Genomic DNA, 17,330 nt, shown 5'->3' with positions numbered 1-17,330 from the left:
TTGAAGAAGAGAGGGGAAAAGACCATGCAGTTGAACTAACTTCTTTTTAATTTCAAACAGGTATTTTTTGCATCCGTGCGATCTGGAGGAAGTAGCCAAGTGTTTTTCATGACCCTCAACAGAAATTCCATGATGAACTGGTAACAGAAGAGCACTTGGCACTTATCTTCATGGCGTTATTTCTAATTTAAAAGAACATAACTCATGTGGACTTATGCCAGTCTAGAGGCAGAATCAGAAGGCTTGGTTGAACATATCGCTTTCCCCTTTTCCTCTCCCTCCACCCCTCCCAATACAGTCCATCTTTCAATGTTGCAGCCTGGTTGAGAAGGAGAGAAAAAGGTGGCAGGAATTTCCAGGAGATCCCCAAGAATGCTGCCTTGTCTGTGGACAAAGATGGACCATGTGCCCTTCAGAGTTAGGGATAGAAACAAATATTGTGTGCTCTTAATGATTAAGCTGTGTTATGGTGGGTTTTCAGGTTTTTACCTTTTTTCTTTACCCCTTTACTCTGTAAGAATGGGGAAAGAATGCATACTGAGAAGATGAGTCTGTTTTTAATTCTGTCTGCCTACTAGTTTTAAGTATATGATATGCTGTAAAATTTCCAATTTCCAGTGATGACAGACAGCACAATAAATGTACCTTATCTCCTTACGCTGAAGGCCATAACTACATAGTGAGGTAATTTAAGAACTCTCTTGCCTTCACCAACCCAAAAGGTTGCTTTTTGATAGCAACTGGCTAATGAATTTTTAAAAGAGAAGAAAAATACTAGTTTTCCCCTCTTTTGGGAAATAGATTTTAAATGGCTAAACTACTAGCCTTAAAACTACTAGTCTAATAAAATCAACTACCACTTTTGTGAATCTGACAGGCCATATTTTTATATGGCCCTTTACAGAATAGAGTGTGTTGAATAGGATACTAATGCCATTGAGTTGAGCTGGCCTAGCGATTGAGGGATTCTCTAACACAACTTTCCCTCAGCTATTATGCAACAGATCAGGGCAAAAGATGGGATGACAGATGGGGTCAGACAGAAAGAGCTTCTGGGAAACAAGCTTACATATTCTTTTTTAAAATGCACAAAGTCCCCCCCGGCTAAGAGGTCACTTGGTTTGGGCTTCATTAGGACTGAGACTTTGTTGAGTTGTTTCTGGGAATTGGGGAGTGGATGATATTCAGGCTCTCAACATTCCCAGCGCTCTCCTGAGGGTGCCACTTTGTCAAGATGAAAACTGTGACTGAAAAAATTAATAATAAATGTTTCTGAGCTGCCTGTGTTCTCCCTGGGTGGGTGAGAGAAGGGACTAGACTCCTAAGCCTGCCTCAGATACAGGAGGCATCATTGGCTCCAATTTTAGAGAACTTGAAAGCAAGGCTTTGGACAAAATTTTGAGACCCTAATCACTTTACCTTCCTTCAAATTACCCAACATATGGTAAACAACATTTGTGCAGAAATATGTATGTATTTAGTTCAGGTTGACTTGTGTCCTTATAAACTCTTACTCAAATGATTTGAACTTCTACGTGACTGGGATTTTTTTTTCCAAAGCTACAAGCATGGCCGCCTGTGGTATCAAGGTGTTGCAAACAATATCTGTGTTGCGCTTCCTGTTTTAACCTACCTCGTTTTGTTTGTTTTTGTTTCACTGTTCATCACAGCAGTGTTATCTCCAGGAGACATATAGAGAGCTCAACTGGCAATCTCAGGTGCATTTAACAATTTTAAAACAAAACAGTAGTTGACCAAATTTTTCTTCTTAAAAAATTGGAGGTGGGGGAAATCCAGTGACAAAAACTAATGTGGCTTGTTTCTGGAGAAAATAATTACTGTAAATGGATCAAAAAACAAAAAACTATGATTTTGCCTAAATACACAAGCAGCTGATGTACTATTAATGAGAACAAAATACCCATTAGGAAAATTGAATTGAGTCATTTCAATCTAGTGGTTCGGGCAAGGTGGGGAAGAGAAGGGGAAACATTCTAGCTTCTACATTATTATTACATTATTCCCCTCCTGAAAAGGTGGTTGTTATTTGCATTTATTTAAAGCAGGTAATATGCAGGAATGTAACTGAGGATTATCTTCAGGCACTCAGCAAGATATCCTCCTCATGGTCCCTTTAGCTCTCAAAAGCAATGAAATCCTCCTGTTCTCATTTTTACTGCTGTGGTTGTGCTGCTGAACAATACTGTCTTCTCAAATTCCATGCCACAAATTCAGCAATAACTTTTTGGATTGAATTTCACAACTACTGTAATTGGATGCTGATGTGGACAAAATATATTGATTTCGATTTCATTCCCAAATGTGATTGCCACCAGCTCTTTATATTGCTGCTGTGGTATTTTAAACCAGAAGCTTCTTTAAATTATGTTGCAAACTGATCTTTGTTTTTATGTTTTGTTTTGTTTTTATTTCTAAGTGATAAGTTTGAAACACACAGCTTTAAATGATTTTTTTATTATGGGATTTTTGGGTACAGTTAAGAAATAAAAGGGAATCATTGTGTTTAAACATAAGGTAGTTTGTGAATGTATTTTTTAAAATCTAGATTCATTGAAACAAATCATAAGAAAACAATATTAATGCAGTCTTGTTTACAGTATGTACAGTGACATAACATAGAACATGAGCTTTTCTGGTGCCAACAATAAAACACAGACGTTAAACATCAAGCCATGCCTTTTATATTTTTGTACTAATATTTTACACTGAGTACAAGGCAAATCCAAATTTAAAAGGGCCCCCCGGAAATCCGTGCTCTTTAAAAGATAGCTATTTAAAGAATTCATTGAAGCTTTTATCTTCAAAAATAAAGTTCCCTCCAGCAAGACAGACCCCAGCCCTGACATAAGGAGGCCTAGAACACGCAGAATAGATCAGAATGGTGTCCTTGTGTCTCATCCAAACATTTTGAATAGCCTTAATTAATTCTTTTGGGGGGTAGGGGAGGAATGGTTGCTTTTCATCCATTTTTACAGCATCTCAACAACAAAAAAAATCTTTCATTTTGATCTTTTTATAGGTGATTTTGTCTCTAGAAATTGGCTTAATTTTCCTACAAAGAGAAACTGGAGAAACTGAGCCCTCCCCTCGGAGTACGTTTCAATAGATCTGCCAGTTCTTACAGCTCTAAATTAATAATCATCCAGTATAATCTACTGAGCCTGCCCACACCATAGTCTGGGTCTGGGGTCTTGACAGGTGACCATCATTCCTGGGGGCCACTCAAGGATACTGTAGCATGGATTCCTGGATCCAGTCGTGGCAGGAATGGATGCCCTGCGAAGTTCCTTCAAATAAGGAGGCTCTTCCCCCTGCCAGTTCCAGCCAGACCACTGTCATACCACACAATACATACACAATAATGAAGACAGCTTTCACTAAGTTCCACATAAAATCAAACAGCTCTAGTTTAGATCTCATTATTTTGCTTGGAGACTTCTAAACAATCCTTCAAGAAGACCTAGAACTATTATTTTTATTAAACAGGGTATATTAAGTTATGGGTGAAATCTCACAAGGCCACCTGGACAGGGGCTCCATTTTTCTAACACTTCGACATTGTTTTCTATGGTGCACTCCTAATATACTTTGCATCAAGTACATGTTTTTTAAAAACACCTTAGTTCCTGGTTGTCAAAACCTACTAACAATTTTTTGTCTGTTCTTGTGACTCATTGGTAATCGGTGTCTCTGGTCCCTCCTGTCCAGTAGATTAGAAAGATGTGAAATTCAAGCCAGAACCATTTTGGTTTTATCCACTGCCAGAAAAGGAAGTGGCTAAAGTCTCACATTCCACAAAGTTAAAAAAAAAAAAAAAAAAAAAATGCTTTCCCTACTATTTTGTGTACCAGTTCCCGTCACTGTATTCTTGAAACGTGGAAGAGCTCTTTGTGTTAACAGTGTGTGCTGTCTTTGAAAGTCTGCTTGAACAGGCATCACTTGCATTTGTGCTGATTGCTTTAAGATGTAAGATGTGCTACATTATTTTTAAGAAAGAAGATAGTTACTGATAAACTTTAATTTTAACCTACTGCAGAAAAACATGAGAAAATCCACGGCATGCTGATAACAATTCTGAATGACCCTACTATGCTCTTTATTTTCCAGAATCACCACTGATACCATGTTCTGATCATTTCAACAGTCTCTAACTTGTTAGTTACCTTTTAGTTCATTCTTCAAAAATTTAAATCTAACCAAATCAAGCAAAACATAACCAACCAACCAAAAACTGACCTTCCCTGAGACTACAAAGTTGTAACATAAATCTAAAATCCAGAAGTCTAAATTTGATTTAATTTATCTGCTAATATTTCTCATAAAATGCCACTATATTTTCTCCTTGGTCACTATATATCAGGAACGCTAAAGTGAGCTGTCCTTTCATGGATCTTAAATAAATTGGGTGTAAACTTGATCACTTCTCAGGAGTCCCAGCAAAGAAGAAAATCTCTTGAGACTTTGCAAGTTCAAAACTGACAATCTGTATATTTCTACCAAACATTTTCTAGGTTGTTTTTATTTCTACACATCTATGGAATTCTTCCATAGATAACTGGAATATTCAACAATGTGCTTAGCATTAAACAGTGTGAGGTCATAATCCTGTGCTTTGGACTTTATTCTTCTAGACCTACCATTCCAGGAAGTGCTAGGATATACCAAAATAAAAATCCCACAAACGCATTTTTAAACAAAAATCCCTGAGTAATATTTGAGTTTTTTAAAATCTAGATCAAAATCTTGGACTCTTCTGAGTCCATGATGACGAATGTTTGGGTGAAAAGTAGAAAATACAGTTAAAAATGTCCGAAAGTTTATAGATTTTTGAGTTTATGTACATATCTTTAAACTCACTCCTTGCATGATAGGGTTTGGTTTTAATGGTTTATTTTTATCAGCACCAAGTTGCATTGCACTACTGAGGCTGAACAAATGCTGGTGGAAAGGTGAGTTTTCATTTCTGGCAATGGATCATTATTTGTACATCGTAAATATCATGCCCAGCTACCCCTTTCCCTTATCTCTTTCCCTTGGGTAAATGTTAAGGAATAGTAATACTTACTATGGTATGTTTAAGAAACCTTGGACATTACCCTGAATCAAAATTTCAAATGTCAGGTGACAGCAGGAAACAAGAGATTACAACTTGAATGAGTTTTTTTAAATTGAATGTTGTAAAACTATTTTTAACATTTATTTATGTTAATATAACCGTAGAAAGATGCCAAATGTGTAATATCAGAAAGGGAAACTACGATTTTGCTGTGCCTACAATTGTTTACATTTTTTAAATCTCCAGTTTTCAAAAGTATTTTAAATTGTCAAAAATTTGCTAAAACTGGATTGTAACCTCACCTGAGAATGAGAGAAGAAAATCTTCCCGGCATATTTTCCAGTCTGAAACTTTTGGTTACCTTCGGGTATTTTTTTTTTTCTTGCATACAAAAATCATTGAGAAAGTACTTTCTACAGTTATTCCAAGCAGCCATTAAAAACAGGTTTTCCCACACGGTCACTACCATGCCCTGGAATATAATATGCTATCTTTGTCAAAATATGAATAATAAAACATTAATAGTAGGATGCCTCCTTGTTCCTCATTGCCACTTCCAGACTGTTCTCCCTTCCTCCTCCTGAACACTCAACTGTTTTGAAGCTGTTGACATTAGCCTCTCAAGTCCCTACATTACCCTATTTTACTCCTTCTCATTGCTCAAGAATTTTAGCTTTTGGCTCATTGTTGCTCTCTTTACCACCACCCTGTCATCATTCTTGATTATTTCAATACTCACTTAGACAGTCCTACAAATACCCTGGCTTCTCAGTTCCCTGATCTTGACCAGTGAAACTTATCATTACTAATTACTACATCAGCTCCTTAAGTGAAAGCAGACAATTCTCATTCGCTCTAAGTACATCCCATTCAACCTCACCAAATAAAGATAATTGCCCCAGAAACCGAATCCTCTCTTCTGCATCCCCTATTCTATCCTATTTCACTGTATTCTGAATTTCACTGTATTCTGCAGTGTATCTCGCTACGTTCTGTATGCTGCAGTATCTCCAGTCTTAAACACCCTCCTTGGCCCCATTACCCTCTCTAACTGAAATGGCCCAATAGTCCCATAGACAGTTGTTTTTGCTGTTAAAGCTTGAAACTTGTATTTGTTTTCCTTTAGTCCTCTCAAAAAATTATCAAAGAACTGGAACTCATCAGATCACAGCACCAGATGCCCTCTTGCCCCTCCCTAGTTCCTGTTTTCTTACACATCGTTACATTTCTTCCCTGCTATATAAATGCCTAGTTTTGGTCAGCCAGGGAGATGGATTTGAGACTGAGCTCCCATCTCCTTGGCCGCAGCACCCAACCAAAACAAAGCCTACTTCCTTGGCAATACTTGTCATCTCAGTGATTGGCTTTCTGTGCGGCAAGCAGCAGGATCTAGACCAAACCTAGTGTTTCGGTAACATAACTACTATCTTATTTATCTGCTTCTCTTCACAGAAAAACTCTCTAGGGGGAACTGTGTATACTTACTGTCCTAAATTACTCTCCTCCCTTGGTCTTTTGAACCAACTCAAATCAGGCTTTCATCTCTACCACAGCGGCTCTTGCTAAGGACACCAGTGACCTCCATGCTTTCAATTGCAATGGTTAGGTCTCTGGCTTCATGCTGCTTGAGTTATCTGCAGTCTTTGACACAGTTACTAATTACTTCCTTCTTGAAATGCTCTGGGACATCTTTCTCCTGTTCTCTCACCTTCCTGGCCACTCCTTCTCAATCTCCTTGGCTGACTTCTTGGAATGCCCCAGTCCTGGGCATCCCCCCCTCTTAAGTGATCTCTCCCAGTCTTGGGGCTTTAAAAACTATATACTTACAACACCCACATTTTAATCTCCAGACCCAACCTCTTTCCTGAATGCCAAATAAATCTGGCATAAAAGTATGTCTAATTTCCTATGAAGTACCTTCATTTGGATGTGTCATTGGCATCTAAAACTTGACATGTTCACCCATCAATACACAGTAGTCCTGTCTTAGTCATGGTTTCATTTTCCTTGGTTTCAGTTACCTGCAATTATCTGCAATCTAAAAATATTAAATTGAAAATTCCAGAAATAATCCCTAAGTTATAAATTGTGCACGTTCTGAGTAGTGTAATGCAATCTTGCTCCATCCTGCTACATCCCACTCAGGACACGAATCATCCTTTTGTCCAGCATATCCGTGCTGTAAACACCACCTTCCCCTCAGTCACTTTCTGGCCATTTTGGTTATCAGATAAGACTGTCATGGTATCACAGTGCGTTGTGTTCAAGTAACCCTTATTTTACTTAATAATGGCCCCAAAGTACAAGAGTACTGTGCCTAATTTATATATTAAACTTTATCAGAAGTATGTATAGATAGGAAAAAAATATTATGTATAGGGTTCAGTATTATCCACAGTTTCTGGCATCCACACTGGGTCTTCAAACTCCCCCTCAGATAAGGGGTACTACTGAACTCCCATTGCAGTCCTCTCTGTGCCAGTAAATGGCAGCTCCATTCCTTCACACCAGAAAATATTGTTATCCTTTACTTTTCGCTTTCACATACCACATCGAATCCATTTGTTTTTAAATCCTGTTTTCCCTAGTTTCAGAATATACCTACAATCCACTCTGGGTCCAAGCCACTTCTTGCCTGAGATGATGATGTCTAAAACATATACCAGGTTATGCCACTTTTCTGCTAAAGTCCCTTAATACCTTCCCATCTCACCTGCAATGTCAACATCCTTACAGTGGTCTATAAGGGTATTGTGATAATCTGTCCTACTTTTGGCCCCACCTCGGCTGCCACTGCCACTTCTCTGACCTCATCTACTAATTCTTTTGTCACTTTGCTAAAGTCACACTGGTCTCCTTGCTTCACCCAGAACACCCTCAAAGCATGTTCTGTCTCAGAGTCTTTGCCCTTGCTGTCTCTCAGTCTCAAAACTTCCCCCAGATGCCTACCATAGCTGACTCCCTCCCTTCCTTCAGGTCTCTGTACAAATACTCCTTTACTGTCACAGACCTATGTCAAATAACTTCTCGTTCCCCCACTCATTTTCTGCTTCATTGCCTTTCATAGTACTTATAACCATATACTTTGCTTACTGGTCCATCTCCAGTGCTTTGAAGAATGCTTGGCAAACAGTAGTCAGTAAATATTTGTTGGATGAAAGAATGAAAGAAAATAATAACAGAGCTTTGGAATTTTTTAAAGGATAAAAAACTATATGATTAATTTCAGTTTCAAAAATAAAAAAAAAAACACTGTCTCCAAAGTTTATATCATAAAAGCATAGGTTTGATATCACATAGAAAATAGAAAACCCTATAGATTTTCTTTCCTGGAAGGCTATTGTGGATGGAAGACACCGGGCTATGACCCTGGCTATACTTTCTTGCTCCATGAATCATCTTAACAGGCCAAGTTGCAGGATTGTAAGAGGGGCTGTCATATAGAACCATGAGAAAAGCAGTATTTCAAAACTCTTACATTTTTACAGATAATGATCCATTTTAAGCTATTGGCATTGCAATAAATGCAGTTATTGGATGTGGTTGAGATTCTGAATTTTGTTTTCTAGTCTAAATGTTTAAAAAACCATGACAATTCTTTTTTCTGAAACAAGAAGTAAACAGTGAAAGTATCCTCCTGCCAAATGCAGCTTGAAGACAGCCTAATGACATTTGGGTCTTAACAATCTTCCAACGACAACAATTCTGCCTCTCTGGGAAGCCTCTAACATCTGTATATATTCAGCTCCACCGAATGTTGCATGAAGTTTCATTGTAGAAAACTGACACATGCCTTCTGATTAATCTGTTGTTTCACTCGGTCTTGTAAAGGGCACACCCTGTAGTTTCCATTTGTTCAACCATGTATTTTCCTGCTCACTTAATAAATCTTTTTTAAAAATAAAGAAGGAAGATAATGAAATGATGTCATATGAAGCAATATAACAGTGAAATAATTTTTTTTTTTTGGTCCTCATTACTTTTTGTGTCTTTTCACAAATCTGTTGAGATTAAGAATAGTGAGTAATTCATGCTAAAGAGCCAGGATCAAGGTCTTATCCTTTCCAGGACCAAAAGCATTTTGGAGTTCCATGGTGCTTAGTTACAGATTCCTGAGGTCCTCATGAAAAATGCAGGACATTAGTTTCAGGGATAGATGGAAAATACGAAAAAGATGCTAAGAAATAGGACAAGGTGTCACAGTCATTGTGACCAATCTAGATTATCACAAACTCCAGTTAAGATACAAAAACATTTTCATAATGAGTTCTCTGTATGTGAAAAAAATAATATTTGAGTGTTGGTTTTAAAATTGTCACTCAACAGTTTAAATACATGTTTTTATATTTTCATAAGCAACTAAATCCATGTTCTATGACATTAACAATTTGATATAGGGTCATCTCCCTCCCAAAATCAGTCATCTTCATTTTCGAAGTTCAATGTTAATTTACCCATAAAGTCATGAGCACAGGGATCAGCAGCATCATGGTCTGACGAACATTTTCAGCATGGTACCCAGTGCTCCATGGATCTCAGGTTATCTTCTATTATTAAACCCATTTAATAAGAGAGATGGCAGTTGAAAAATTGAAGGATTTAGAGCTAGAAGGCATCACTGGAGCAAAAAGAAACAGCATAGCCTTCAGGTCAACTTGATATTCTTCCCCCATCTCATTCCTTCTCACTAGAATAGCCATTCATAATTGGAAGCCTAGCCAGCTCAGGCCAAAGTTATCATTAGTCCAAGGAAAAATGATCAAAAAGGACAGCATAGTGAGTTTTCTATAAAAGCTCATTTAAAGATCGTCTTACTTGGAGATGGTGTGCCCTCATTTTAGTGTTACAATGTATTTGAGAGCTGATGCTGATAATAAATGGCTATTTTATTAAATGCTCTAGTTTGGCAAAATTAAAGGTTTACAGTTTTGTTCTTCACAAGATTTGGGGTTGAGTGGGTGTATTATTAGTCCATTTAATCACTACTGATAAAGACATACCCGAGACTGGACAATTTACAAAACGAAGAGGTTTATTGGATGTACAGTTCCATGTGACTGGGGAGGCCTCACAATCATGGTAGAAGGTGAAAGGCACGTCTCACATGGCAACAGACAAGAGAAGAGAGCTTGTGCAGGGAAATTCCAATTTTTAAAACCATCGAATTTTGTGAGATTGATTCACTATCATGAGAACAGTACAGGAAAGACTTGCCCTCATGATTCATTCCCTTCCCACCAGGTCCCTCCCACAACACATAGGAATTCAAGATGAGATCTGGGTGGGGACACAGCCAAACCATATCATTCTGTCCCTGGCCCTTCACAAATCTCATGTCCTCACATTTCAAAACAAATCATGCCTTCCCAACAGTCCCCCAAAGTCTTAAGTCAGAATTAACCCAAAAGTCCACAGTCCAAAGTCTCATCTGAGACAAGGGAAGTCCCTTCCACCTGGGGCCTGTAAAATCAAAAGCAAGTTAGTTACTTCCCAGATACAATGGGGGTTCAGGCATTGGGTAAATACAGTCATTCCAAATGGGAGGAGTTGACCAAAACAAAGGGGCTACAGGCCCCATGCAAGTCCAAAATCCAGCAGAGCAGTCAAATCTTAAAGCTCCAAAATGATCTCATTTGACTCCATGTCTCACATCCAGGTCATGCTGATGCAAGAGGTGGGTTCTCATGGTCTTGGGCAGCTCTGCTCATGTGGCTTTGCAGGGTCCAGACACCCTCCCAGTTGCTTTCATGGGCTGGCATTGAGTGTCTGCAGCTTTCTCAGGCGCACAGTGCAAGCCATTGGTTGATCTACCATTCTGGGGTCTGGAGGACAGTGGCCCTCTTCTCACAGCTCCACTAGGTGGTGCCCCAGTAGGGACTCTGTGTGGGGGCTCTGACCCCACATTTCCCTCCCACACTGCCCTAGCAGAGGTTCTCTATGAGATCCCCACCCCTGCAGCAAACTTGTGCCTGGGCATCCAGGTGTTTCCATATATCCTCTGAAATCTAGGTGGAGGTTCCCAAACCTCAACTGTTGACTTCTGTGCACCCACAGGCTCAACACCACATGGAAGCTGCCAAGGCTTGGGGCTTCCAACCTCTGAAGTAATAGCCCAAGCTGTACTTTGGCCTCTTTTAGTCACAGCTGGAGCAACTAAGACAAAGGGCACCAAGTCCTTAGACTACACACAGCAGAGGGACCCTGGGCCTGGCCCACAAAACTATATTTTCCTCCTAAATCTCTGGGCCTATGATAAGAAGGGCTGCTGCAAAGGTCTCTGACATGACTTGGAGACATTTTCTGCATTGTCTTGGGGATTAACATTTGGCTCCTCATTACTTAGGCAAATTTCTACACCCGGCTTGAATTTCTCCTCAGAAAATGGGATTTTCTTTCTCATTGCATTGTCAGGCTGCAAATTTTCTGAACATCTATGCTCTGTTTCCCTTTTAGAACTGAATGCCTTTAACAGCACCCATGTCATCTCTTGAATGCTTTGCTGCTTAGCCAAATACCCTAAATCATCTCTCTCAAATTCAAAGTTCCACAAATCTCTAGGGCAGGCAAAATGCTGCCAGTCTCTTTGATAAAACATAACAAGTCACCTTTGCTCCAGTTTCCAACAAGTTCTTCATCTCCGTCTGAGACCACCTCAGCCTGGATTTCATTGTCCATATCATTATCAGCATTTTGGTCAAAGTCATTCAACAAGTATCTAGGAAGTTCCAAACTTTCCCACATGCTCCTATCTTCTGAGCCCTCCAAACTGTTCCAACCTCTGCCTGTTACCCAATTCCAAAGTCACTTCCACATTTTTGGGTATCTTTTCAGCAGTGCCCCACTCTACTGGTACCAATTTACTGTATTAGTCCATTTTTATGCTGCTGATAAAGACATACCCAAAACTGGGCAATTTACAAAATGGGCAATTTACAAAAGAAAGAAGTTTATTGGACTTACAGTTCCACATGGCTGGGGAGGCCTCACAATCATGGCAGAAGGCAAAAGGCACATCTCACATGGCAGCAGACAAGAGAAGAGAGCTTGTAGGGAAACTTTTTTTTAAAACCATCAGATTTTGTGAGACTTATTCACTATCAAAAGAATAGCACAAGAAAGACCTGCCCCCATGATTCAATCACCTCCCATCGAGTCCCTCCCACAACACATGGGAATTCAAGATGAGATTTGGGTGGGGACCCAGCCAAACCATATCAGTGGGGGAAACTTCAGTTTTCTTGTTGAAATTTTTCCTAGCTAGTAAAATCTAAAAATATATGGTAACAACTGCTGTAGAGAACTTTTATAAAAGTCCAGACCTTATTTCAGCATAGAAATATACTGCCCATCTCAAAAATTGATAGGAAAAAACCCAAGAGCATCACCCAGCACTGGAAACAAAGCAGACACCCTGCCTGGTGTCCACGATTTACAGTTATTTAGCTGTACTTCATCAAGTAAGTGGAATTTTAAAAAGCTCTACAGGCTTTAGTGCCACTACAATGGATATGCTGTGAAACAGAAGACACAGTAAAACTCAGAAGTCATAAGCTAACTGGATCCTAGTTACCTCATTTGCCAAAAGAATTCATTCCCAATTTTTAAAAGTATGAGTTCACCTCCTATCTACCCAGAAACAGAAAAGCAACAAAAAGTTTAGTAACACATTTAAATAAAGCTGCATTTTATAAGCCACATTCATTTTTAAAATAATTACTTATACATATGAATCCTTTATTTAGTCTAAGAACAATGCCTGGTATACAGATGGGGTGTTGGACCCCTTGATATAACACCCAACTCCCAGTCTTGCTGAAGTCCCTATCCCATGGTTTGGAAAATGTTTAACTGTAAATATTTTCCCTGAGAATCCCCTTTTTGTTTTGGTTGTGTTTTATGGCAGTGTTTTAATGTGGATAACATGTTAATGGTCGTTGTTTCAGCTCATTTTAATCAGGCTGCCCTTATCACCTTTAGATGTCAGAGAATTCAGTATCATCATCGTATTTTTTTTACCGTTTATATGCCATCTTATTTTTTAAAACATTTGAGGCAGCTATAATCTGGCTTCTGAGGAGCCACTAAAGCAGTATATACTATCTACGTGAAGGAAAGCAAAGTAGCCATTTATCTATCAGCTGTCTATTCTATAACAGGCCTCACACTGGATGCTGAGGCAGAAAGAGCTGATGGAGAAATGATCTCCCTAGGTTGCAAGGGAGATGAGGAAGGCAGAAGACATGCACAGAGACAATGACAAAAAGCAGAGTCAGTCATTTGACAGAGGATTTCAAGGATTGCATGGAACAAAAATGAAGGAATATGACCTTCATAAGACATTGGGAGAGGAAAAAAAAAGAGAAAGGCTTTCCAGCCAGAGGGAGCAGCTTGAACAAAGGCACAGAGGAGTAGAAGAGTATGTGGGTAGAGAAAGGGGAAATCATTCAATATGACTAGAGAAAGTGCTAATGGAGCAGGAAATTTGACTACAATAATGTTGTCAAAAGACAACATTACAACAAATTTAGTTTAAAGATCTTAATTGACTTTCATTCTCAGTTTTAGAATTGGGCAGCCCTCACTCAAGACCAGAACAGGTTTAAAGAACTCTGGGCCTGCAAAGTGCTCAGGTGACATTATGGACAGAAAACAACAGTGACAGCTTACTCAGTGTTTTTCCTCACTTGAACCAGCTGGCGGCCAATCAGTTGAAATTAAACTGCTGTGATTGCCTAAGACTCAGCCACGTGTTGCAAGAGCATACTTCTAAGATAGAACTTCAGTTAACCTGTGTACCAAGCCAGATTTCAGTCTGCCATGTAAAGCCTCAAGCACAGAGGTATCCTCAGGCTTAAACTTAATTCAACAACGTATAGCATTCTCTCTTGACTCCTATGCCCAACCTCCTGACATATGCCACAGGGCTTTCCTGATACAGCCAGTGGCCTGACCTCTGGTGGGCAATGTTTGATGAATGAATAACACCATCTATTAGGAATGGCCAAGATTATCACGTGTTGGTAGTAGTAGCTCCCCATCCCACCCCCACTCCCAATTTCTTTCCCCATGAGTGAATCATTTCATGCATATAATTCTAGGCATCTTTTTAGTTGCTTCCTATAAAACTAATCCTTCAAATTTCCTTGCTGAACCTCAGCTTTGATGCATGAAGCTGTTGCATGGTCCTACGAACCCAAACTTTTCTGATCATACGAATCACCTGAGTGCTTGTTACTAAGGCAAACTTCTTGACCATCCTCATCCTGCTGTGAGCAGGAATCTGTCATTTTGATGCCCATAGTCCTAGACAACCTCCAATCAAAAACTTGAAGAAACTCTACACTTCTGGAGTTTTTCCTTCTTCTGCTCTGAACAATTCTGCATTTTTCCAGCCTATATAGACATCAAAAGTTATGTCCAAACAACCACCTCTTTCTCATGTTGTACAGGCATCTTAGTGGCCATCATTTGTCCCAAATAGGGCTTTTAGAAGAAAGGCTAGAGTCTGCTGGACCAGCCACTGGGGCCATCTGGCCCATTGACCTTGCTCCTCATCTACATTTAAACCTCCTGGATGGGCTTCATCACTGGGGGGCACACCCCTCCTGGCAGCTGGGAGCTCTGCTGTCCATCACCAGGCCTGAGTTTCCTCAGGGATTCTACACTGTAACATGTTACCTCTGCTCAGAAGACTGCTAAGGACACAAGACACCTACCTGCTCTTATAGGCAGATCATTTTCTTCTTTTTTCTTGAAATTAATAATATCTTTTTTTTAGCTCCCTGAAAAGCACATTTTATTGCTATTATTTCTGCCTTATTTTCATATACTTTGCTCTACTTATATTGCTTTTAACTGTTTTTCTTTTTTCATGTTTACCCCCTTTTGATTTGTCATTTTCAAACATTTATTTTTAACATCCTTTTTATTGTCTCTTAGTCTTAGGTTGAGATTAAAAAATTTATTACTACTTATTTACTAACATTTATTTTTTATACATGTCTTCTGATTTCTTTTGGCTTAGCTATTTACTGTTTTGCACTTGTTTTTGCTTTGTCTCTTATTTGATAGCCGTCAATTCCTACTTCTTTGTGACTTTGAATTCTTCATACTTCACTCTTCACTTTCCTTATTCTTCGAACATTTTATGCTTAAATTTCTGAACTTAACTTTGTATGTTACTTGTTTTTAATCCTCTTTCTCTTTTTATTTACATTTTATCTCTAAGTTTTTGTTGTTGTTGCTGTTGTTTTTGAGACGGAGTTTCACTCTTAGACCCAGGCTGGAATGAAGCAGCGCAATCTTGGCTCACTGCAACCTCTGTCCCCCAGGTTCAAGCAATTCTCCTGCCTCAGCCTCCCGAGTAGCTGGGATTACAGGCACTTGCCACCATGCCCAGCTAATTTTTGTAGAGATGGGGCTTTGCCATGTTGGCCAGGCTGGTCTCAAACTCCTGACCTGAGGCAATCCACCTGCCTCTGCCTCCCAAAGTGGCAGGATTACAAGTGTGAGCCACCACACCTACCCTATCTATAAGTTTTTAATCTATACTTATGTTCTTTTTTACTCAAGTTTTTGGTTTGTTTCACTGGTTTCATCTATTCCTTGCATGTTCTAATTATGTTTTAATCAGGTATGCTAATCATTTTTTCATCACATTTTAAATTTTTTCTCCCTAATTTAATGCTCATCCTATTTAACTGCCTCCTTTTATGAATGGAGACACGGAGACTAAGAGAGAAATAACTTGCTCAGGAACTCGGGGTGGAGGAGTTGTGGAATCTAAATAAGAAGCCAGCTCTTTTGATTACCAGTCTAGTGTTTTTCCTATCAAACTACTCCAATAACAATGACTGGATGAAGAAAAATGACTCTTCTTTGAAATAAAGAAAATCTGAAGAGCATCTCGCCAAAGAGCATTTAGTCCCTAAGACATTAAAATCAAGGGTGTAAATGTCAGTGACAGCAGCCCGGGAAAGCTTAGCCTTTAACCAAAAGAAAAGGTGAAAACAAAGTGAAAAAGAGAAAGTTAAGAAGTGGGACATTATTCCTGAAATATATGGAAGAATAAAATCTTAAGTCAGAGCTGGATGACCCTAAACAAATCGCTCTCCAAGCATCTGTTTTCTTCTTTCTAATGTAGGGATAATGAGATCATTCCTGCCTAACTCACAGTTGTGCTGTGTTTCCAAATCAGATCTTTGTAAACTTTGTACACAGTTGTTCTTATAATATGCCCATAAAATCCAAGAGAAAGTTTAGAAAATACTTACGTAAAAAGAATACCATTGCTAGTTTTAAAACAAGCTTGTCCCACCTGCAGCCCTGAACGGCTTTGAATGCAGCCTGACACGAATTCATAAACTTTCTTAAAACATTATGATTTGTTTTGCGATTTTTTTTTTTTTTTAGCTCATCAGCTATCATTAGGTATATTATGTGTGGCCCAAGACAATTATTCTTCCAATGTGGCCCAGGGCAGCCAAAAGATTGGACACCCCTGTTTAAATAAAATGTGTAGTATATATCTAAAGAGGGAAAAATAGATTATATACACACACTTGTTGCCTATGCCACTCTCAACACTCATAATCATATTGTCCCTTCTTCCCCTTTTTAAAAAACCGAATTACTTTTTATTGACTGTCTGCTGTTTGATGCATATTTCCATCTGGTACTTTTGTGTTTATATTCCTACTATATACATGTTGACCTGTATTGAACTGCTTCATTCATTAAGCTTTAATGGTTAAAAAAAGCAATGTATAAATCATATATATAATCTATAAATCAATATAACTGTAAGTCAATGAAAGAATACCCATCTTTAGACTCAAATTTAGCTTTACCAATCAAGTTTCTATGGCAAAGCCATGGTTTCTTCCCTAATCTGTTTCTTCCTCCTACATTCCCACTAACATTCCAGCTATAGCCCTAGCGGGAGTTCACAATGACAATCAGACAAAACATTACCTTGTGCATCTGGTATTTGAGATGCTTTTCTATTTCATTACCCAATAAACTTTTCAAACAACAATCTTTCAGTCTTTGGCATCTGGAGCAGTTATCTCCTTGTCAGAGCTGGCTCTGCAGTAGCAAATTAATGGATTATAATGCTACGTGAATTTTCACTTAGCAAGAAATCTGTAAGGACTGTGGATGAGTTGGGTTGGGTGCTCTGTCAAGAGAACAAAAGATCAGGGATGCTCTAATGTTAGGGCTGTGTCCCGGCTGGGGCTATAATCACCGCAAA

The 17,330-nt window shown here is 38.9% G+C and overlaps 1 protein-coding gene and 1 long non-coding RNA gene across 7 annotated transcripts in view; one reads left to right on the top strand and one right to left on the bottom strand.

Moving 5' to 3' along the window:
* Positions 1 to 4,828, top strand: part of TNIK (TRAF2 and NCK interacting kinase) — a 413,713-nt gene extending 408,885 nt beyond the window's left edge. For all 6 annotated transcript variants that reach the window (XM_033211704.1, XM_033211706.1, XM_033211707.1 and 3 more), the window contains one exon: positions 61 to 4,828. In XM_033211704.1, the coding sequence (XP_033067595.1) occupies positions 61 to 144 (84 nt within the window). In that variant the 3' untranslated portion in view covers positions 145 to 4,828. The remainder of the gene's footprint in view (positions 1 to 60) is intronic.
* The window catches only part of LOC117083731, a 29,966-nt gene that overhangs the window by 4,368 nt on the left and 8,268 nt on the right, over positions 1 to 17,330 (bottom strand). The window lies entirely within an intron of this gene.

The sequence above is a fragment of the Trachypithecus francoisi genome, unplaced genomic scaffold (assembly GCF_009764315.1).
Source record: "Trachypithecus francoisi isolate TF-2019V2 unplaced genomic scaffold, Tfra_2.0 Lachesis_group0, whole genome shotgun sequence".
In the NCBI taxonomy this organism is placed as follows: domain Eukaryota; kingdom Metazoa; phylum Chordata; class Mammalia; order Primates; family Cercopithecidae; genus Trachypithecus; species Trachypithecus francoisi.
The sequence above is the reverse complement of the archived record's forward strand: the minus strand, read 5'-3'. Positions and strand labels throughout refer to the sequence as shown.